The sequence below is a fragment of the Eptesicus fuscus genome, chromosome 12 (genome assembly GCF_027574615.1).
Source record: "Eptesicus fuscus isolate TK198812 chromosome 12, DD_ASM_mEF_20220401, whole genome shotgun sequence".
NCBI classification, from domain to species: Eukaryota; Metazoa; Chordata; class Mammalia; order Chiroptera; family Vespertilionidae; genus Eptesicus; species Eptesicus fuscus.
Window position 1 is genome coordinate 637,145 of NC_072484.1, and position 21,877 is coordinate 659,021.

General features: G+C 60.8%; 1 protein-coding gene across 5 annotated transcripts in view; it reads left to right on the plus strand.

Annotated features, from left to right (window-relative positions):
- KCNQ2 (potassium voltage-gated channel subfamily Q member 2) overlaps positions 1-21,877 on the plus strand; it is a 54,287-nt gene that overhangs the window by 24,093 nt on the left and 8,317 nt on the right. For 3 of the 5 annotated variants that reach the window (XM_028133469.2, XM_008157115.3, XM_008157118.3), the window contains exons 2-11: positions 4,126-4,216; positions 4,710-4,836; positions 5,128-5,303; positions 6,209-6,334; positions 6,490-6,600; positions 7,327-7,422; positions 10,380-10,474; positions 11,556-11,585; positions 14,995-15,063; positions 15,891-15,920. In XM_028133469.2, the coding sequence (XP_027989270.1) occupies positions 4,126-4,216; positions 4,710-4,836; positions 5,128-5,303; positions 6,209-6,334; positions 6,490-6,600; positions 7,327-7,422; positions 10,380-10,474; positions 11,556-11,585; positions 14,995-15,063; positions 15,891-15,920 (951 nt within the window). Of the gene's footprint in view, positions 1-4,125; positions 4,217-4,709; positions 4,837-5,127; positions 5,304-6,208; positions 6,335-6,489; positions 6,601-7,326; positions 7,423-10,379; positions 10,475-11,555; positions 11,586-14,994; positions 15,064-15,890; positions 15,921-19,563; positions 19,618-21,877 lie in introns of all 5 variants that reach the window. The other 2 variants (XM_008157114.3, XM_008157116.3) reach the window with 2 other exon arrangements.

A 21,877-nucleotide genomic window follows, 5' to 3' on the forward strand; every position in this document is an offset into this window, starting at 1 on the left:
GATAAAAATCAAGAGCAGGCAAATTAAAACGTGTAACATTATGTTAGTTTTCTGTTTTTGCCTTTCTTATTTTAATGTCCATAGACATTCAGAGCCTCTTTTAACAGCTTTTCTGCACTCTATCCTTCTAGTTCTCTACCTTGGCAGTTTTCTTGAGAAGCCAGGCCAACTGTTGGTGACAAAATATAATTTTAATATTTCTTGGCCCAGCAGGTCCTCGGGGTCTGGCACAGAGTACTTTCTCATTTGCTCTTGTAGTCTTGGTACAATTCGGAAGGCCCTCTTCTTTGCCCTGCTGAAATTGAAGGCTTTATTTAGGTTCCGAGACGGGGGAACTGTTCCCCTAATCCCTCTAATGATTCGTTCCCTGAGATCTCTCATGTGTCCCGTTTGGGCCTCATTGGTTAAGGTCCCACTGGGGCCCCCGGGTTTGGAAATCTTACATCTGCTGGAAGCACACCAGGCCAGCCAGGTGCTCCCTTCCCCAGATAGCCATAGCCGACCTTCAAATCACTCCCCCTTCTTTTAGTCTAGCTAGTCAGCTGAGCCACGTGGGTCTTCCAGCAGAGTTTTTAACTTTTTTTACTGCTCCAACTCCTTTCATAGCCTAGAAAAGTTGGTTTCTGATGGCGCAGTGACCTCATGGCGGTTGGAGCCTTATCAGGATAGCTCTCCTCCCGAGGGGGAGGCTGGGATTGTAAATCGCCATCTTGGCTGTTCCCTCAGATGATCCTCCTGGTTGCATAGGGAGGGGAGGGCAGGACAAGGGTCTCATTTCTGTCTGCCTTTGTTCTCCTTTAGATTTTTACTGAAAAGCTTTATCTAAATTCTTCATTTTAGTTAAATCTATTTATTATATCTTAACAACTTTAAGATTTTAAAAGCCAATTATTACCTAAAGCATTTTCTTGACTAATTTTGTAACAGGGATAACTCAATGTGAAAGTACCACTTTATTTGAATTATGCTGTTAACTATGATTGCCCTTTCTGTTCCAAGAAAGGACTCACTAATCTGGCTCAGAGTCCTATGCCTCCAGGACCACCCTTGGAATGCGGTCCATCCTCACTCAAGAACTGCCCATTCTCTTGCGGCTATGACCCCAAGGTCAGCCTTAGTTCCGTCTTGGCTGGCCTGCGTGGGTTTGTGACGTCACAAGCAGGCGCAGACCACCCACTTCCTGTCTTGGGCCACCTGCTTCCCATCCTGGTCCCATCCTGGTTAATACCAACGCTGACAACTGGTTGTTTAATGGATATGATGCTGGGTAGGGTTTTGCAGATTTCTCCGCCCTGCTGAGTTCCACAAGCACCCAAGTACCGCCTCCCATTCTGCCACTGGGAAACCTCGGGCTTTTTCCTTTCCCCTCCTGCTCTGCCTCAGGTGGGGAAGATAATGGTTTGTTAGGCTTGGAATTAGATGGCCTTTGTTTTAAATTTCCCTGGGTTGCAATCTTTACAAATTTTACACTTTTGAATTAATCTTAGAATCTTAAAATTTTAACCTAGCACAGAAAATCATAAATCAGGGAAGAGCAAATTAAAGTCCCTAAAAGTTAGCCAAAATTGCATCACAGACATACAGACAGAAATCTCACCAGCTAAGAGTTTCTGGCGGGCCAACACCCTGCAGGGAGAGCAGGATGAATCCCCAAGAATAAGGATTCTTGGCAGCTGCTGGGATGTACTGCAATCTCTGTCACAGGTTCAGCCCCACCACACACAACTGGGCTCCCCCCAAGGCGGGATTTGCCCCATCTTTAAACAAATTAAACAAAAAACAAAGAGACATAAAACATCAACAAACACTCTCACACAGGCACGCACAACACTAAAAGTTTACACCAAGAGCAATGTCTTCGTCCCTCGTTCGGGAACTTGCCTCCCCAGAACCTCAGCATTCTCCCAATGGACTATTCAGGGGAATGGATTCCCTAGGCCTAGAATTTCTGTTTCCCACCCTCAGCAGGTTCCCTGTGACTATGTACTCAACCCCCCATGTTGGAGGTTTCTCGTACTCCCGAGATCTGCTTCGTCCCTCTCTGGCCGCTTCCCTCCCAAGAGAATGGAACCGCAGATCAGAACTCCGCACTCGCTTTATGTCCAAGACACATCCCAGTCACATATGCCCGACCTCCGAGGACACCCAGTCACCAAAGCAGTACTCAGTCCGTTTCCCGCCTTGGCTCATGCATGAGGTCACCTGATTGCTGTGGGTCTTGCTTGGGTCCTTCCTGTGTTGCTGGCTGACTCTCGTAGTCGGCCCAGGGGTAATGGCTGTCCCTCCTCACTGAGGCCGCTGCAACTTGGCAGCGGGGCGCACCTCCTCAGGAGAGGGGTCCAATTTCCCTGTAGCGACAGACAGTATCCCTGACACGCCCCCAAATTGTTAGAAATAAGGTGAGCCCCCCCAAGTCACGGGTCCTGGTAGAACACAAGACATACTCGGGAGCCAGGCAGTGAGGCGAATATCTTTACTTCTTTACCACTTTATTTGAATTATGCTGTTAACTATGATTGCCCTTTCTGTTCCAAGAAAGGACTCACTAATCTGGCTCAGAGTCCTATGCCTCCAGGACCACCCTTGGAATGCGGTGTAGAAGGGTGCGCACACATGGTCTGGAAGCACGTGCACAAAGAGCAGGGGGCTGCTTGGGTTTATAATACCTTATGCATGTGACCTGTCCCTCGCTCTTGATTGGAGCTCAGGCGCACAGTCTTTCGCAATTGGGAGGGGTTGGCCTTTGCTGTTTCAAGATGGCAGTCCCCAGGGGAGCTGCAAGCCATGCGGCCAACATGGCGGCTACCAAGTCACGCAGTCCAAAATGGTGGCTCTCTAAACTGTTCTTTGACAGAAAAGATGATTTGTTTATTCTCACATTGGTGCTGAGTGCATGCTCGCGGCAGCCAGGCTTGGGTTCAGGCAGGACGCCCAGCAGTAGGGCACTAGCAGGACCGGGGTGGGGCTGGGCCCGAGTGGGTGTTGCCGTGGCCAGGCTCAGGTTGGACAATGTAGCGTCAGCCCCAGAGGATCTCAGCCCTTTCACCCACTGGGACACTCATGGTCTCAACTCTTGGGGCCTGTGAAGCTGGAGCTGGCAAGATGGTGTGTCCAGGCCGTTAGGACATGTGGGAGGGGTATGGTGTGGGGCCCTGGTCCAGGTTCCCATGCCGTGTGCTTTGTGCCCCTTGGAGCCCTGGAGCAGGCCCTCAGCCACCATGGACTCTGCTCCCTGAGACCCCACCCCACCCACCCTGCCTGTCCTGGCAGGTGCTCAGGGTGCTCTCGGGGCTCTGGGGGCTCTGAGGCCTCTGGGGGCTCTGGGGGTTCTGGGGGCTCTGAGGCCTCTGGGGGTTCTGGGGGCTCTGGGGGCTCTGAGGCCTCTGGGGGCTCTGAGGCCTCTAGGGGCTCTGAGGCCTCTGGGGGTTCTGGGGGCTCTGAGGCCTCTGGGGGCTCTGAGGCCTCTGGGGGTTCTGGGGGCTCTGAGGCCTCTGGGGGTTCTGGGGGCTCTGAGGCCTCTGGGGGCTCTGAGGCCTCTGGGGGCTCTGGGGGCTCTGAGGCCTCTGGGGGCTCTGAGGCCTCTGGGGGCTCTGGGGGCTCTGGGGGCTCTGAGGGCTCTGAGGGCTCTGGGTGCTCTGGCTGGGGCTAAGGGTGTCACTCTGGATGGGGCCTGGGCACCCACACTGCCTGCACAATGGCCGCCGATGCCTGTTAGTCAGGAGCTGACAGGATAGCCAGCACACGGAAGTCCGTGGACGGGACCCCCACCTGGGCACCAGGTCACACAGGAAGGGTCCCCCAGAACAGGCAAGGGTTCTATGCTGGCTGTGCCAGAAGGTCTGTATTAACAGGAAGACAGAAAAGTTTCTGCCTCGGCGCTGAGGAAGGACACGTGGACAAGGAAGCGTGGTGGTTGGGAGGCCAATGGGCGTCTTGCCGCGGTTCTTACGTGTCCAGGAAGCTGGGCCTGTCCCCTTTGACTCTGAGTTTTGAGGCTGACCAGGCAGATGAGGGGCATGGGCGAGAGTGTGGGATGGGTCCTGGGGGCTCCCCTGGGCTTCTGTTCTGTGTCCTGGCTCACGGGCTCCTTCACTGCCTCTGCTGACGGCGCCTCCCTGGTCCCAGGTTCCTGCTGGTCTTCTCCTGCCTCGTGCTCTCCGTGTTCTCGACCATCAAAGAGTACGAGAAGAGCTCGGAAGGCGCGCTCTACATCCTGGTGAGCCCGCGGGGAAGGGGCTGGCCTCGGACAAGGCATCCCACCTGCCTCTCCCCAACACCCCAGCCCCCAGTTATGCCCCAGCCTGACCTGGCCTGGTCCCCACCCTGTGTCATCACAGTCCCTGACAACCCCCATTGCCCCTACCTTCCATTCTCACAGATCCTGAGGGCCCACCTGGCCCCCTCCACCATGGAGATGTGGGATGTGCCCCGGTAGACATGGTTGCGGGTAGGGTGGGGGTTGTGCTGCTCATAGCAGTCCCATGAGGGCCAGAGGCGGACGCTATGGCAACCCCTGTAATTGCCGTGCTGCTGTTAGTGACAGAGGGGCCTCCCCAGTCCAGAATGCACCTCTTAGGAGCCCTCCCACCCCAGCCCTCTCCTGGGGCTGCCCCAGGCTTGGAGGAGGACCCCAATTATACCAGCTCAGCCAGGCCACTCCAGCCGCTGCCGTAGTCCCTGCGGTGGCTCAGCTGCGGCCTCCCCTGCAGGAAATTGTAACCATCGTGGTGTTTGGCGTGGAGTATTTTGTGCGGATCTGGGCTGCGGGCTGCTGCTGCCGGTACCGTGGCTGGAGAGGGCGGCTCAAGTTCGCCCGGAAACCCTTCTGTGTGATCGGTGAGGCCTGGTGGGGGTGCAGGATGGACTCAGGCTCTGGAAAGAGTGGGGGAGCCAGGAGAGACTGCAGAATGCGCCACCCTCTTGGCATCAGAGGTCGTGGTTACTGTGGCCTGAACGGCAGGGGCGCAGGGCAGCTGTGCCCAGGGCAGGGCTGGCGGGTGATAGTAACAGTCTCCACACTGCGTGGGTGCTCTGCATGCACCCCTGTCCATCTGTCCATCTTCCTGGAACCCAGGTGGAGGGTCCTGTCCCCCACGCACAGCTGCCTCGAGCTCCCCCTCTCCGCAGACATCATGGTGCTCATTGCCTCCATCGCGGTGTTGGCTGCCGGCTCCCAAGGCAACGTCTTCGCCACGTCCGCGCTCCGGAGCCTGCGCTTCCTGCAGATCCTCAGGATGATCCGCATGGACCGGCGTGGCGGCACCTGGAAGCTCCTAGGCTCTGTAGTCTACGCCCATAGCAAGGTGAGCCAGCCTTAGCGGAGGGTGCACGGGCTGGCTGGACAGAGCCCAGGAATTCTGGCCAGCTTTCCCACAAGCCCCCAGCCCGTTCGGCCCTGCCTGAAGCCACTGGCCCTGCGGTCGGATGGGAGTGCTGGGATCGATACCTGTCACTGCCCATTTAGGCTGCAGCTGGTGGGACAAGTGGGGCTCCAGGGAGGGCCTACAGCACTCTGGGAGCTCAGGTGCAAGGAGGTACCCTTCCTGGGAACCCAGCGGTGGTGGCCGCTGGCAGTGGGACCCTTAAGATGGCTGCAGCTGCATCCCAGCCAAAGCCTCTCCCCACGTTCTAGGGAGCTACCAGGAGGCCCAGACCCTGCCCTGCCTGGCTGTGCCTCCCTGGTTGTGGGTCGGCTCCATCGCGGTGCTGGCCGCCGGCTCCCAAGGTCCCATGTCCCCCTACCCACTCTCCCTCCTGTCTGAGCCCTGAGGTGGGGGCTTGTTCAGCAGGACCAAGGGTGTTGGTCCCTCAAGGTGCTGAGGTGCTGGACCCCTCAAGGGTGGCAGGCAGTCAGGTGTCTCCCCAGGCTCAGGGAAGTTGAGGTAGGGTGTCAGGTTCCAACATTCTTGCCTGATGGCCTGTCGGCTGCTTGGGACACTGCCAAATCTGCATAGATGTGTGTGCTGGGCTGTCCTTAGCCACTGCCCTCCCAGGTGTGGGGACACCCAGGAAAACAGCCACCCCTGTTGCCTGCTCCGAGCTTGGGGCCATGTAGCTGGGCAGCTGCTGGCCCAGGCTGCTGGGGGCTGTGCATCCACTGCCGAAGCCCTGGAGACACAGAGCCTCCTGGGGCGACCAGCCCTGGTGCCCTTGGGGGCAGGTTGGGCTGGACACTGGGCAGGTGCTGTGACATGGCTGTCTCTTTCAGGAGCTGGTCACTGCCTGGTACATCGGCTTCCTGTGCCTCATCCTGGCCTCGTTTCTGGTATACTTGGCGGAGAAGGGTGAGAATGATCACTTCGACACCTACGCAGACGCGCTCTGGTGGGGCCTGGTGAGTCCCCGCCGCTGGGCTTGTCCTTTATTGAGGATGTGCTCACTGGGCATGGCCTTCCTTGGGGACCCTCGTCTACACCCTCCCGTGTGCCCTCTGTCTCCCTATATGGCCACTGCCAGGCTTGGCGTGTGACCTGACTCGCTGTCCTGCAGATCACCCTGACAACCATTGGCTACGGGGACAAGTACCCCCAGACCTGGAACGGGAGGCTCCTGGCGGCAACATTCACCCTCATTGGTGTCTCCTTCTTTGCTCTTCCTGCCGTGAGTCCTGCTCCCCTTCCTGCCTTTGATGGAGGTGGGTGATGGGCTCCCAAGGTAGCCATAGGCTGCCCTGGGACCTGTCCCCTAGGGGAGCATGGGACAAGAGTGGGGCTCCAAGTAGGGCCTACAGCGCTCTGGGAGCTGGAGGTGGCAGCTCAGATGCAAGGAGGTACCCTTCCTGGGAACCCAAGTGGGGCTGCTCGGGCCTGGCCTGGTAGCTTCCAGAACCTAGCGTCCCCAGGCTGTGGCTTCTGACCCCATATCTGTTGGTCACTGTCAGCTCCTCCCGGTCTGGTGGAACTGGCTAGTAGGGTCCTTGTGACCAGGATCAATGCTGTGTGATGACATGGCTCCCTTGTCGGGTCTCCAGGGGACCAAACCCCCCCTCCTCAGAAGGGGCAAGGCTCTGTTCTGCCCACCTACCACCGGGCCGGGCAGGGGCCGACAGGGGAGTGGCAGGCAGCCTCGGAGAGCCTGGCCTGCCCTCACTACCGTGTGGGCAGATCGGGGAAGGATGAGTAACCTTTGGGCCCAGATGTGCTCAGTGTGGGCACTGCCATGCTCCTGCAGGCTGACATGTCCTTTACCTCAAATCCAAGTGTTCCCCCAGCCTGGTATCCGGGGGATTAGGGACTGAGAGGGTGGGAGGTGGAGCCCAAGAGGCAAGTGTGGGGTCGGGTGGAGCACTGCCGTCCTAGGGCACTTTCTGACACCAATGACTTGCAGGGCATTTTGGGGTCTGGTTTTGCCCTGAAAGTTCAGGAGCAACATCGGCAGAAGCATTTTGAGAAGAGGCGGAACCCTGCTGCAGGCCTGATCCAGGTGAGTCCAGGTGGCCCCCACTTAGGACCAGTGGAATCCCCCGATCTCGTCCCATTGTGTCCAGGAGCAAAGCCCTGCTTGGTGCGGTCCCGGTCTGTGGACAGGCCTTTGTCCCTCTAGGAGCTTGTTGGGCGGGAAGGCTAGTGTGTGTGCTGAGAAGAGGCCCAAGGCTGTCCAGAGTGCAGCACAGGCGGTGATGGTGCTGGTGCGGCTGCGTCCTGTTCGGCCCCAGGCCCAGGCCAGCCGTCACAGGTGCCATCGAGTTGCTCCTCACAGCGCCCTGGTAGGCAGGGGCACTGTCTCACCGGTCCTGCACATGTGGGGTTCAGAGACTACACTCACGCAGCCAGTAGTGCTGAGCCACATCTGTGCTACCCCTCACACAGCCAACCCCACAACTCCATGTCCAGCAGTGCTTCCTGCCTATCCGAAGAGCTTGCCTTTGTTTCATTCACCTGGAAACTCACATGTCAGGTGGTGTCTGTCAATGCAAAGGCACTTAGCTAGCTGCAGCCGCTGGGGCCAGGCACAGCAGAGGAGGCCAGCAATGGACAGATTGAAAAACCTGGGAGGTACAGGTTTGGGAAGGAGACACGTGAAGAAATTAGGACTCTGGAAAGACCCCGTATCTGAGGGAACTAGGAGACCACACACGTCCAGGGCTGGCTGCAGGGTCAGAGGTGACTGGGGAAGACCCCAAGGCTGACCTTCGGCTTTGCAAGCAGGAAGTACAGGCTAATGCAGAGCTGTAAGTGGCCTCCCCAGATGTTGAAGGAGCGTCCAACACAGAGCCTATTGGCAGAGACTGAGTCTTTGTTTCCTCTTTGGTTCCTTGGGTTTAAGGAAACCTCTGTTAAAGCAGTAGCTGACCACTGAGCGAATGGAGCAGAGACTTGAGTCACTACACAATACAAAATACAGCGTGTCTGAAATAATTTAGAGAGTCAGTAAACAAACAGCCATAATCAGCAAGCAGCAACAACAAACCCTGGGGAGGGGCAGAATCTGACTTCCAGAGGTTTTTCGTTACAACATCCAGAATATCCAGTTTTCTTTTTCTTTTATTTTTTAAAATTTAATATATTTTTATTGACTTCAGAGAGGAAGGGAGAGGGAGAGAGAGAGAGAGAAACATCAGTGATGAGAGAGAATCATTGATCGGCTGCCTCCTGCACACCACCTACAGAGTTTGCAACCTGGGCATGTGCCCTCACCAGGAACCGAACCATGACCTCCTGGTTCATAGGTTCATGCTCAACCACTAATCCATGCTGGCCAGGCCAGAACATTCTGTTTTCAGCAAAAAATTATGAGGCATAAGAAGAGAGGGAAAGAAAGGGGCAAAAAGAATATTTGAAGAAATAAGGTTGAAAACTTTCCAACTTTGATGAAAGATGTGAATCGACACATCTAAGAAGTTCAAGAACTCCAAGGAGTAAAACAAAAACCCACAAGACACATTGTGGTCAAACTGCTAAGACCCAAAGACAAAGACAGCATCTGAAGGTAGCAAGAGACGTGGCTCTTCAGGGATGAGGATCCCTAACAGCTGATTTCTCATCAGAAACTATGGAAGCCACAGGCAGTGGGATGACATATTTAAAGTCTTGAAGGAAAAATGCTGTCAGACAAGAATCATATTTCTGGCAAAACTATCCTTCAGAAATGAAGGAGAAATGAAGACATTCCCATGTAAACAAGAGCTGAGGGAGTTTGTCACTGTTAGACTTGCCTACAAGAAACACTGAAGGGCATCCTTCAGACTGGTCAGTAACTCAGGTCATATGAGCACTGGAAGAGGTAACCAGAGGCAAACAGAAGCGAGTAGTATTAAATTTTTGGGTTGTAACTCATTTTTTCCTATATGATTTCAAAGACAAATGCATAAAGCAATAATCACTGATCTCCATTTCTGGGCACGCAATGTATAAAGGTGTAATTTGTAACAGTAACAACATAAGGGGGACTACATAGCAGCAGAGTTTTGTATCCTACTGAGGCTAAGTTGGTATACACTTTTAAGTACACACCCAAAGATATTGAAAACGGTGTTTAATCAGAAATGTTCACACCAGTGTTTGTAGCAGCCTTATTCACAACAGCCAAAAGATGGAAACAACCCATGTGTTCATCAGCAGATGAATGGATAAACGGAATTGCTGTCACCCATCACATTGAATATTATTTATTCAGCCTGAAAAGAACGAGGCACGTGGATGGGCCTTGCAAACACGCTCCATGAAGGAAGCCAGCACCAGAGGCCATGCGCTATGATTCCATTGGCTGGGAACCAGGAGGACTGTGTGGACCGGGGGTTGCCAGGGCCTGGGATGTATGGGGTTATGGCTAAAGGGGATGGGGGTGGTTGATTCTGAGGTGATGAGGATGTGGAACCAGATAGTGGTGAGGATCACACAGCATCATGAGTGCACCAACTGCTGCTGGGTTGAGCACTTTAAAATGGTTAAAATGGGGAATTTTGTGTTACTTCACCACACATACAAAAGTTGGGGACGGAGACCCAGGCCAGGTCAAGGACAGTCTAGCCAGCAGGCTAGGACCCCACACTGTGCTCAGTTTGACTCCCCCACTGTCTGTGGGCCACTACGCTGGCAGGATAGAGGCCTGTGTTCCTTGCCCCCCAGCTCCCGAGGTCACATGGGCCATGTATGTCCCATCAGGACTGGGGAGGCAGGAGGTGACCACACGAAACCAGGCTATAAACTGCCAGGTGTCAGGTAAGACTGATGAGGAAAGGAACGGCCTGCTGGTGTGCCCACAGTCGCGCCGCCAGACCCCTCCAGCTGCGGCGGGCAGAGGTGCCCTCCAGTCTACAGGGTGAATCGGGGCCTGTGGGGAGGGACAGGTGCCCGGTCCCCTCGGAGAGGTGGGAGGCCCGTGTGGTCCCCACGCCCTGGCCCTGCCCTCGCGGCTGACCCGTCACGTCTCCCCTATAGTCTGCCTGGAGGTTCTACGCCACCAACCTGTCGCGCACGGACCTGCACTCCACGTGGCAGTACTACGAGCGCACGGTCACGGTGCCCATGTACAGGTACCGCCACCACCGCCCTGTCCCATCACGCCTCCTCGGCCTTTCATTTCCCATCTGTTCTGAAACCCCATTCTTTTTGATGTTCATTATTTTTATTGATTTTTGTTTATTTTTTTCTTTAAAATTTATGTGCTTTTCAAAATGGAGTTCCGTGTGGTTATTTTGCTGTTGATTTTGCTTTGTTTCATAGCTCACAGTTTTTTTTTCACCTCTACCCCCCCACTTAGCCTCCTCGCCAGGTACATGGTGTTGTGGGCACTGCGGGGATGGCCCCCGAGAGCTTGGGCACACGCCCCGGCACAGGACCGTGGGGCAGCTCCACGCTTTAGAGGACCGGGGTCTGTGCACAGGAAAGGAGGGTGACCCCTGAACACAGCGAGGCTTTTGGACCGGGGACACATATACCCCGGGTCCCAGGCGCCCTAGGTTGGGCGAAAAGGGGCGGGAAGCCCTGTCTAGCGTGGTTGGTGGGCGCTGCCAACAGGCCCATGAGGCCGCGTCACCAGCAGGCAGAGCTTTCCAGGCCAGAGCAGCGAGCAGCCCGGATGGACGAGAGTGGCTGCCCAGGGTTTGTCAGTGCCGGGCTGTTGCTTAGACAGCAGTCTGAGGTCATAGGGGCTGGGGGCTGCCCGGGACCCGCCCACGCCTCATGCTCTTGGGAGGGTGGGCGCTGCCCTGCCCTCTGCCCTATGCGGTGAAGCTGAGCCCTCGGGCTTCCCAGCCCAAGGGTGCCCCTTGCCCGCCCCAGGGTTTGCGCCCATGGATCCCTCACCTGAGGGGCTGGGCAGGGTCCTCCTGAGGGTCCTGAAGTCAGGGGTGGCCTGGCAGGACAGAGGCTGTTCCCTCTGCCACTGGCCTCAGAGGAGACTTGCCACCTGGGAGAGTGCGCCCACGTCCATGGGGAGCGCCCCGCCCTGCAGTGCCAGGCACTGTGCCCCCTCCGCCGGCGGACAACTGCGCGCTAATTTTCTGTTCTGTTGTTTCCCCCACTCTCCTCGACTGTTTTTTCATTTTCTGTTCCTTATCCCGTTCTTTTAAATGTCCATTCTCTCCCCTTGCGTGTGTGTGAAACACTTGAAAGCTCGCAAGCTCAAACCTACGGGGCCTCCAGGTAGGACATGCATGGGACGAAAGCGTGGTGTGGTCTGTCCCCTGTGTGACTGTCACGGCCACCCAGTGTGCAGGCCAGTGGCCGCCCGCCAGCCCCTGCACCCCTGCCCAGCCTGGGCCCGGCCAGGCCCTGCCCTGTCACCCTGTGTCCACGCCTGGAGTGCACTTTCCTCACCTCCCGTTCCCTCTCTCAACTGTCCTCCCTCGCCTCCCGCCCCCAGCCGCTTTCTTGTGTTGGATCTGTCTGTCCAAGTCTTGGTCCTTGTCCTGCTTCTTGCCTGTCTCAGTGGCTGGGGTCCCTCCCTGGTCCACCCCACCCCATGAGCCTGCGTGTGCACAGCACAGACGTGCTGGAGCTGGGGCTCCTCGTGCCACTCGGGGCCACTCCACACCAGGGCGCCCGGGCAGCCGGCTCTGGGCTGTAGAGTCAACGCCCCTTCTTCCTGCCGCCACAAGAGGGAGACAGGCCCTGGGAGAAGAGGTGGCCGGATCGCTGTGTCTGCGTCTGCACTGGGCTCTCCTGCCTGAAGGGAGGAAAAGATTGGGGGTGCTGAGTTGCTGCAGGAAATTTCTCCCCACACAGCACTCTTTCCTTCCCTGCCGAGCGGGTGGGACTCTGCTGGGTGTCAGCCCTGCAGCGCGAACAGCCGCTCCTTATGTGGACAGAGCAGGGTCCTGGGCAGAAGCTCTCCCGCCCCCTCCCGGGGCCCCGTCCTTGTTAGGAAGTTAACCTGGCAGCCCCAGAGGGGAGAGGGGGGTCGGGCTGGCAGTGCAGGGCCCGGCTCCGCGGTGGGCGGCCCTGAGCCCCCTGGGCATCTCCACTGCTGACCCCCAGGCTTCACGCTGAGGAGAAGGTGGTGGCGGGAGCCGGTCCTCCCCAGTCTGGGGCCAGGATTCCTGCCGAGACGCACCGGACATTTCCCTGATGGTCCTTCTGGCCGGCCCAGACCCTCGGGCTCTGCAGAGCCGCCCTCCCTCACACGGGGCCTCCGTGGCTCCAGGTGACCTGAGCTGGCTGGCCCCCAGACCAGTCGCTGTGCCTCCTGGGAGATGCCCCCGGCACATCCCTACTCCTGTCAGCACACTGCACCCCCATCCCCCACGGCGCTGCCCTCGGAGATGACGTGTGTGCCTGGCCCTGCGTGTGGTGCCTGCGTGTTCCTGCCCACAGCCCTGCCCGCCTGTGTCCCGTCCCCTGTGCTGTGTGTCCGGGCATGACGTCCCATCTGAGTGTCCCTCACCTTGGACCTGCATGTGAGGGGGCGTCCCGGGCTCGCTCTCTCCAGGCCGTGGGTGGTGGCTGAGGGGAGGGGGGAGCAGCTCTGTCCCTGTGTTCAGTCCTGGGGGAGGGAAAGGGCCACCCTTCTCCAGCAGGTCCCAGCCCGCCAGGGAGCAGGGCTGTGGGGGGGCAGGGCTGTGGGGGGGGGGCAGGGCTGTGGGCGGGGGGGGGGGCAGGGCTGTGGGGGGAGCAGGGCTGTGGGGGGGGCAGGGCTGTGGGCGGGGGGTGGGGGGGCAGGGCTGTGGGCGGGGAGTGGGGGGGACAGGGCTGTAGGCGGGGGGGGGGTGGAGGGGAGGCAGGACTGTGGGGGGGGCGGGGAGGCAGGGCTGTGGGCGGGGGGTGTGGGGGGCAGGGCTGTGGGCGGGGGGTGGGGGGGGAGCAGGGCTGTAGGCGGGGGGGGGTGGAGGGGAGGCAGGACTGTGGGGGGGGGCGGGGAGGCAGGGCTGTGGGCGGGGGGTGGGGGGGTCAGGGCTGTGGGCGGGGGGTGGGGGGGGAGCAGGGCTGTGGGCGGGGGGGGGTGGAGGGGAGGCAGGACTGTGGGGGGGGGCGGGGAGGCAGGGCTGTGGGCGGGGGGGGGGGGAGGGGGGCAGGGCGGAAGGCGGGGAGCAGGGCTGCCCCGGGAGGGAGCCGTGGGGCTGTGCCTGGCCTGCTGGGCCGTGATGCCTGTGCAGGTGTGGGTTCTGAACCAGGCTCCTGAGCCCCTGAGGTGGGATTCTGGGAGGAGGCCAGCCCAGGTGAGAAGTCCCAGCCGGGGCAGTGCCTGGGGGTCAGGGTCAGAGCCACTCTAGGAGGGTCTTCGCTGCCGAGGGGCAGGCAGGTCCTGAGTTGAAGGTTTCTGGCTGTGCTGGGCCTGCAGACGGGCCGTGCCTGGCAGGCCCGGGGAGGAGGGTGACTGGACAGAGGGGAGTGTGGAGCGGCCAGAGGAAGCCAGAGATGCAGGGGCAACCATCAGAGTCACGTGTGCAGTAGAGTCCACGACCTTTCTGAGTGGGTGAGCATGGAGTGACAGGAGCCGTCCCACGGAGGGACCGGACTCGGAAGGCCTGGGCTGAAGGTGGGAGGGGAGGAGCAGCCCCAGCAGGAGTGGGCGCGGAGGGGCTGGGTGAGGCCTGTGTGGCTGGACGCCAAGCGAGGTTGCCAAGGTGAGGCTCAGACACAGTCCCGGGGGCGGGGGGTGGGGTCAGGGGCCCCTGGAGTCGAGAAGGATGGAGGCTGAGGAGAGGGCTGGGCTGGGGCTGGAAGCGGGTCTTGCAGCCGGGTCTTAGGGAGGGACCCGGACTTAGTAGGCTGAGGGGTGAGTTGGGTGTCACAGTGATGGGGGCTGGGTCAGGAGGGAGAAGCCTGGGGTCACACAGGGGGAGTGGAAATGTGGGGGCAGGAGGTGGGGAGGAGCTGAGAGTGGGGTGAAAACGTCTCCCCGACGTTGGAGGGGACTCAAGCCCCAGACGAGGCTCCTGCCCCGTCCTGCAGGTGGAACTGGGGGGCCTGGGACCTCCCCAGGAACCTCCTGGGTCCAAGATCTCAGGCCCTGGTGTGAAGGCAGGGCCTGTATGAAGTCTGCCTGGACCTGCCCCGTGGCCAGCAGGCGGCGTGGGGTGTGTGTGAGGCTGTCCGGTGGGTGTGCCTGGGTCTGGGGAGAGGGGGCTTGGAGCAGAGCGAGGCCAGCTGTCCAGGCTTCTCCCTGTCCAAGCAGCCTCTTCACAGCTCAACAAAGCTGCCCCGTGACCCTGCCCTCGCCCTGGCTTTGCAGAGAGGGGTCTGGGAGCCAAGTCTGTTGGGTACTGTGTTTGTGGCTGTGCTGCCCTGGGGTGTTCAGAGATTGGGAAGGGGACGGGAGGGGAAGACCCCCTGCCTGTGCCCGGTGCCCTGCTTGACCCGCTCCATGCGGTCAGGGGTCAGAGTCTCCGGGGATGCCGGCCTGGGCTCTGCTCCCTTCCGTCTGCCGTGCATGCTGGTCACTGGCCACTTCCAGGGCCACGGCCCCAGGACAGGTGTGGCCAGAGAACGCAGATGGGCTTCTTCCGCCGCGACCACCCCACCCCATGTCCCTGGGCTCCTGTGTGTGAAGTGAGAGCTGGGGTGCGGTGTCCCCGGCTCAGGCGGCGGGGCTCACTGCTCTCTTTCCCCTCAGACTGATCCCACCGCTCAACCAGCTGGAGCTGCTGCGGAACCTCAAGAGTAAATCCGGACTCACGTTCAGGTCAGCAGAGGCGCTGCCGGCTGCAGCTCGGGCGCAGGGGTTGGCGTGCCCGTGCTCCTTGAGGGGCACTGCTGCCCATGGGGACCCGGAGGGGGACACCTGGCACGCTGGCCACAGGACCTGGTGATGTCCGAGTGCCTGACACAGAGGTGTGGGGTGTGAGGTGGAGAGGAGGGTCCCGGGACCCACGTCAAGAGCTCTGAGTGGGCAGAGCAGCTGCAGGGGTCAGTGCTGCCCCTCCCCCGGAGCCGTGTCTGGGCGGAGCCTGTGAGGGGCGGTAGGTGGATGTGGTGAAGTGAAGGGTCTCAGTGTGTGGCCGCTCCGGGTCGGCGAGGCCCTAAATCCAGTCACACGTGTCCTCTTGAGGGACAGCGGAAGGGCCGTGTGAGGGCAGGTGGAGACAAGCCCAGGTCGCTGGATGCAAAATGCGGGAGGAGAGGCGGATCTGGGGAGGAGCTGCTGAGCAGAGAAGCCAGCTTCAGAGACGTGGGGTTGGCCGGCCAGATTGCAAAGGACAGTGACTTGGGAGGGAGACCCATGGCAGGAAAGCGCGCTTCAGGGGGAGGCCCCGTGCGGGCGGGCGCGCTGTGGGCGAGGTTCCGGGACTGGTGCGTCCAACCAGCCCTCCTGCAGGAGCAGGCGTGGAGAGGGGCCTCGCGGGGGGGAGAGCGAGAGCCCTGGAGCGGCCGACCCCTTTCCCAGGACCTGCCTGCTCGGGGCTCAGCAGCGGTGGGCCGTGGGCGGGGCAGGGCAGCGTGGGGCCTCCTGCCCTGGGTGGGGTGTGCCTGGCGGGTCGGTCCTGACAGTCTTCTGGCCTCTGTTTGAAGGAAGGAGCCGCAGCCGGAGCCGTCCCCCAGGTCAGTGTGCGCCCACTCCCGTGTCTGCATGCACCGCCAGGGACCCGGGCTGCTCCTGGGGCTGTGCCTGGCCTGCTGGGCGGTGATGCCGGGGGAGGTGTGGGTCCTAAACCAGGCTCCTGAGCCCTGTGAGTGCGGGCCGAGCCGCTGAGGTGGGATTCTGGGAGGAGGCCAGCCCAGGTGAGAAGTCCCAGCCGGGGCAGTGCCTGGGGGTCAGGGCCAGGGCCACTCTAGGAGGGTCTTCGCTGCCGAGGGGCAGGTCCCGGTGTGCTGGAAGTTTCTGGGGAGAATGGGAAGGGTGCCTTTTAGCACAGGGTCTCAGCAGGTGCCCGCCATTCTGTTCGGCAGGCAGGTTAGAGCCCCGGCCCGAGGAGGGGCTCTGTGGGTGACCTCTGTGCAGGTGGAGACACGGTGTGGCCCAGTGTCTCCCTCGTGGCAGCAGAGAATTCAGGCCACACCACAGCTTCACGTCGTGAGCTGCAGCCTGGGGGTTGCCCAGCGCCCCGTCCACTCACTGCAGAAGAGGCCAGTCCCCTGAGGGGGCCAAAGGCACCCCCCTCCTGCTGCTCCCCACGGGGGTGCCCTCCGGGACCGCAGGTGGCTCAGCTGGCTGCTCTGGTGGGGAGACAGACTTGGCTGAGCTCACCCTCTCCAGCCCTGAGAGCACCCCCTCCGTCACCGGGCCCCAAGGAGAGGACGCTGGCGGTGCCTGGAACTGGAAGGGTGGGCAGTGCTTCTGTCCTGAACTGCCCAAAAGGGCCGCAGCGAAGGGACCCCTCAAAGAGGCCGAGGAAACGCTTTTGGACAGGAGTTGGTTTAGCCCGGGGCGGGGGGGGGGCGGTCTGCACCTCACTGGACACCTGTGGGTGGCGGACTCGGGTGCCTCGCCCACCTGCCCTCTGAGCCTTGTCTGCGAGAGCCCTGTGGCCGGAGGTGGCTTCCTGTGGGCTCCCACGCTCATGGCCCGGCTGCTCTCCCCTCCGGGCAACTCTGGTCTCAGCCTCTCTCTCTCTCTCTCTCCTCCCCTGCCCTCCCCTTCCCCAATCTGGAAATCTCGCCCCCAAGTGCCTTTAATCATGTCACTGCCCTTCTTGGGCCCTTTCCCGTGCGCTCTGTCTTTGGGGATGAGGTGCTGGCCCTGAAAGCAGGACTCAAGGTGAGGACACACGGGCGCCTGCAGGCTCTGCGGTATGCTCCCTGCCCCTCGCCAGTCCTCCGTCCTCCCCGTGTGTCCTGTGTCCCTGCTTGCCCCTGACCCAGCACTTCCCCCAGGGCCAGCCTGGCCCCGCCTCCCCCTGGGAACCAAGGGCTTTGCCTCACCTGAGAGGCACACCTATCAGCCAGGTCATGGCGAGCGCCCCCTGCTAGAACCGTCGTAGGTGTGCACTGCACTTGTCCCCAGGGGTGTCCGTGGGCTGCCGGGAACGGTCCTGTTCCGTAAGTTCAGGTGGATGGGTGGGCGCAAGGACCCTCGCTCAGCTCCCGTGAGCCCAGGCTCGTGGTGGGCACACACCATGGCTGTGGTGGCGTCAGACCAAGGCCGTCGGCACTGGGGCTGGAGCTGGGGGCCGTGGCAGCCAGGGGGCTGTGCTGCTCTGGGCGTGTCCCTGACCCACCCTCTGACCCTTCCCATTTCTGACTGCCCCATGCCCACCCCGTCCCTGGAGGAGACCCTGCCCCCATGCCCACCCCGTCCCTGGAGGAGACCCTGCCCCCATGCCCACCCCGTCCCTGGAGGAGACCCTGCCCCCATGCCCACCCTGTCCCTGGAGGAGACCCTGCCCCCATGCCCACCCCGTCCCTGGAGGAGACCCTGCCCCCACCGCTTCGCCCCTTGTCCACGTGGGTCCCTCCTTGTCACAGGTGTGTGTCCAGTGGGTCGTGGTGAGTGTCTGTGATGGGTCTTCCTCCCTCCTGGGCCTGGCCTCCCTGGGCTTGAAGCCGAAGCTCTAAGCTCTAAGACAGGTGACACGCAGGTTGGCTGACGGGGCAGGAACACCAGTGCAGCCTGGACCTTAGAGGGGACAGGCCGAGTCGGGAATCCTTGACACCCCAGGCTCAGGGTCGGGGTGCCAGTAGCCCACCGGCCTCAGCTCCATTAGGCTCTGAGGCTGCACGGCCCCACAGGAGCCACGGCCACGTGTGGCTGTTTAGGGTTCCGCTGACATGAATACAGTGAGCAGCCGCCGCTGCCCCGAGTGCTCTGAGGGGGGCGGGCGGCGGCCCATCAGACCGCAGTGGAGCCGTCTGTGCGGGGCTGAGGGGCCGGGAAATGCTTCCAGGGCAGGCGACTGAGCGGGAGGTTCGCAGCAGCAAACTGGGACCTTCACTGACTGGAAGCTGAGCCACCCCCCTGCTCTTTCCCTTCAGGGGGGGCTGCCTGTGCAGGCCTGGGACCCCGGGAAGCACTGGCTGAAGGGTCCCTGTCTTTAGCTGTCAGCAGGCTCTAATGGGCTTGTGGCTGACATGGAGGGTGCCCTGGGAGAGAATGTTTGCCCCAAATTTGAGGGGCTTTTGTGAGCAGCTAGAGCTGCCAGGCGGGGGTCTGGGTCCTGGGGATACTGAGTCACAGGGAGGTTTGCCCCATGTGAGAGCACTTGCCGGACAGCTGGGCCCCAGCTCCCTCTCACTGGGATTAAGTCACCTGGCAGGTCCCACAGGGAGGAGGCTCTAGGGGCACGCAGGTCCTTCTTGGGGGAGCATGGTGAGGCCCAGGGGGGCTTTGAGAACCCCGGGCTTGCTGGCTCAGCGGCAGTCAGTGGCTCCTTTATGTGGGAGTGGAGAGAGGTGTCTAGACACCAGCAGGTGCCACCGATGTTTAAAGAATGTGTGTGTGGGTGCTGAGCCCTCCTGGGAGCGGAGGCCACCAGGCGCATCTGGGTTCCTCAGGTGCACAGTTTGAGAACTGCTGTCTCAGGAGCAACAGCTTTGCAGGTGGAGAAAGAGGGAGAGGCACCAGGAAAGCCAAGGATTTCTTGTAGTTCTTGTTTTTTTTTTTGCTTTCTTGCGTGTTCTGGTGCAGCGATAAGTCCCCGACTTTCAGGAGGTCCTAGGGTGCTGACCATTGGAGGACACCCCCAGGTACACCCTCCCCGGCCTGGCAGGTCCACCGACTTTGGCGCCCAACCCCTTCTCCTGAGCCTCCCTCCGGGGAGAGGCGGCCTCTGACTGGGCAGCTGGCTTGGCTTGGCAAAACCTTACTGATTGGTTTGTGAAACCAAACTACACATTTTCCTCCTAAAAAGGTTCTGCTTTCCAGACCCCTGTCCATCTAGTGCAAGCCTTTTGCAAAGTCTTAGCCCATGTATTATATTTTTGTTTGCATGAATGTAGCAAAAAAATAATACATCTTTTAAAAAGATGTGGCCCCAAGCTCTGACTCTGGAAGGAAAAGGCATTTTTGGAGAGAAAACCAGGACATTTTATTTTTTCTCCTAAAATAGGGGACTGTTTTCTTTTCCAGGCCGGCAGAATACTTTATGTGCAGCCTCCGTAAGGTCCTTGCTCAGACACAAGCTCTGTGGCTGGTGGACCCTGAGCCCAGAGCTACCCCAGGGGTGGTCCTGGTGCCTCAGTTTACCTGCCCACTTGCCCAGCCCAGGCTCCCTGCCCAGGGGACTAACTGTGCTCTCCTCATTTCCAGTAAAGGCAGAGCGTGCAGAGAGGGCCTGTGTGGATGCTGCCCTGGACACTCTAGGTACCATGGACGCATGGCGCGGACGCCCTGCTGCACGGCCCTTCCGCTCCCAACACTGCTTGTTAGAATTTCTAGATGAGCCGAGAGAGGCGCCCGGCTCCCCCAGTTCCGATTGGCACAGGCCCACAGCCGCGTAGGGCAGTGCTAGGCGCCCTCTGATTCCAAAACTCTCTCTCCTTAAGCCAAAGGAGCACTGCTCCCAGCAGGAGTGGCCGGCCAGGGGCCTGAGAACCCAGAAAGGGCGTGGCCCGGGGACCCTGACCGCTCCAGAAGCCCCTCTCCGGGCGCCAGTCTAGCACCTCTACTAGGCACCTGAGGACAGCTCCCCCTCATCCGCCACCTCGCCGCCTGCCGGGGCAGCTCTGTCCTGTGTGTGCCCGGCTCCCGTGGTCCTCACACACCAAACACACCAGACAGCCAGAGGCCCACAGCTCCTTCCCACGTACAGGCCTGGCTGAGGGCACCCGTGACACCATGAGCACCTCAGCTGCACCGTGTGCTCCTCTGTCCGCTGTCGGGTGGCGGGTACAGAACTGTCTGTCTTTCTGCTTGCTCAGAGTGCACCCACCCCGTCTCCCTCCTGCCCGCCTCCCACCCTGCCCGGTGCAGCCCTGCAAGGTGTGGCCAGCTACTCACTTGTCCTGTGCATGTGGTAGGTGCCGAGGGGCAGGCGTCGGGAGGGGCCGTGCAGCAGGATCAGGGTCCGAGGGGTCGCATGCTTGCACCTCTGCATCCGCGCATGCTCCAAACCCTTCTCCACCCTGAGGGGGGCTCAGAGGGTCCCCCTACCTGTCCATGCTACCTGTATGTTCACGGACGTGGGTGCTTGTGGGATGACTTGTAGCCCCAGAAGGAGAGATCTGGGCTGGGCAGAGGCGGTCCTGCTTGCCCGGAGCTGTGTCCATGGTGCGTCTAGCCACAGGCTGCTCCCTCAGGTCAGGGCTGTGGTCAGGCAGCGTGGGGCTAGAAGGGCCAGGAGGCCAGGCCAGGTGCAGTCCTGCTGTGCACAAGCCTCAGGAATGTCACTTCATCCTGGGCATCGGGGCCCAGCCATGCCCAGCAGCTCTCCCACCGCTGTGCGGACCTCTTACCCGCCCATCCCAATTTGCCGCTGGCCCCACAGATTGAGAACTTCGCCCTGGATGTGGCAGGCGGGGAGGGGAGCTGGGCCTCGGTGTTCTCTCCCAGGCCCTCCTGAACGTGCTCCCAGCCTATGTAAGTGCCAGAGCCTCAAGCCCCTCGTGTGCGCTGGCTCTGTCCTTGGCTTGTGAGGGGAGGGAGGGAGGACCGCTGGCACTTGGTATCTGGAGTTGGGGCAGGTCTGGGTGGGATGCAAGTGGCTGGGGGCACTGAGCCTCAACGACGGTGGAGGTCCAGGTGTCCACCCTGTGACCCTCCCAGCAGGGGACCCCTCCCGGTCTAAGCAGGCGTACGGCGGGGCCAGGCGGGGCCAGGGGAGGCTCCTTCCTGTGGCTCCGTCCTTGTGGGGCTGAGTTCCTGGGGCCCCGTGTGCTGCCTGGGCAGTAGGTCCCGCCAGGGTCCCCAGCTCTCCTGACTGGGCGGGGCCACACTGCTCAGGGTCTCCCTGGACCAGCGAGTGGCCTTAGTTGGGACAGGGACACGGAAGAGGTCACTTGTTCAGAGGCCCCATGCTGCCTCGGTCCCCACCTGCCCACTCAGGCCTTGCCTGCCCTCAGTGGCCACCAGCTCGGGGCCAGTGTCCTGAGCAAGCTGACTCCTGGCCTTGTGCTCGCAGGGGCTCCGGGGGGACTGCCCACAGTGGGCTCCACACCTTGGGGCCATCTGCGCAGTTCTGTCCTGCAGAGACGCCTGGCCTAGTGCACGGCCCGCGGGCCGGGGCGAGGAGGGCGCCAGCCAGGCCAGGTGGGCCAGTGGTGGGCTGCCTCTCCATGGCCAGTCATCATGGCGCCGCCTGACGGTGCGTCCAGGCTGTGCGTTCTGGTTGGGGCCGAGGGAGGTGGCTACCCCGGGTAGCATGGGGGGGGGGGGGGGAGGGCCCTGGCGATGTCTGAGGTTAGCAGGCGTGGCGGTTCCCACAGGAACCCGTAGGCAGGTTTGTCACCAGCCACCAGGGCAGCAAGGGGTCTAGTCCCCAGAGCCTGCCGTCCTCCAGCACATGAGGGCACTGCCCAGAGGGCAGGGGAGCCAGGCACACTCAGTGTCAGACCCAGCTCCACGGTTACTACATGTGTGGACGGGGAGGCCTGCGGGGCTGTGGCTGGCCGGCCCTGGCCGCCCC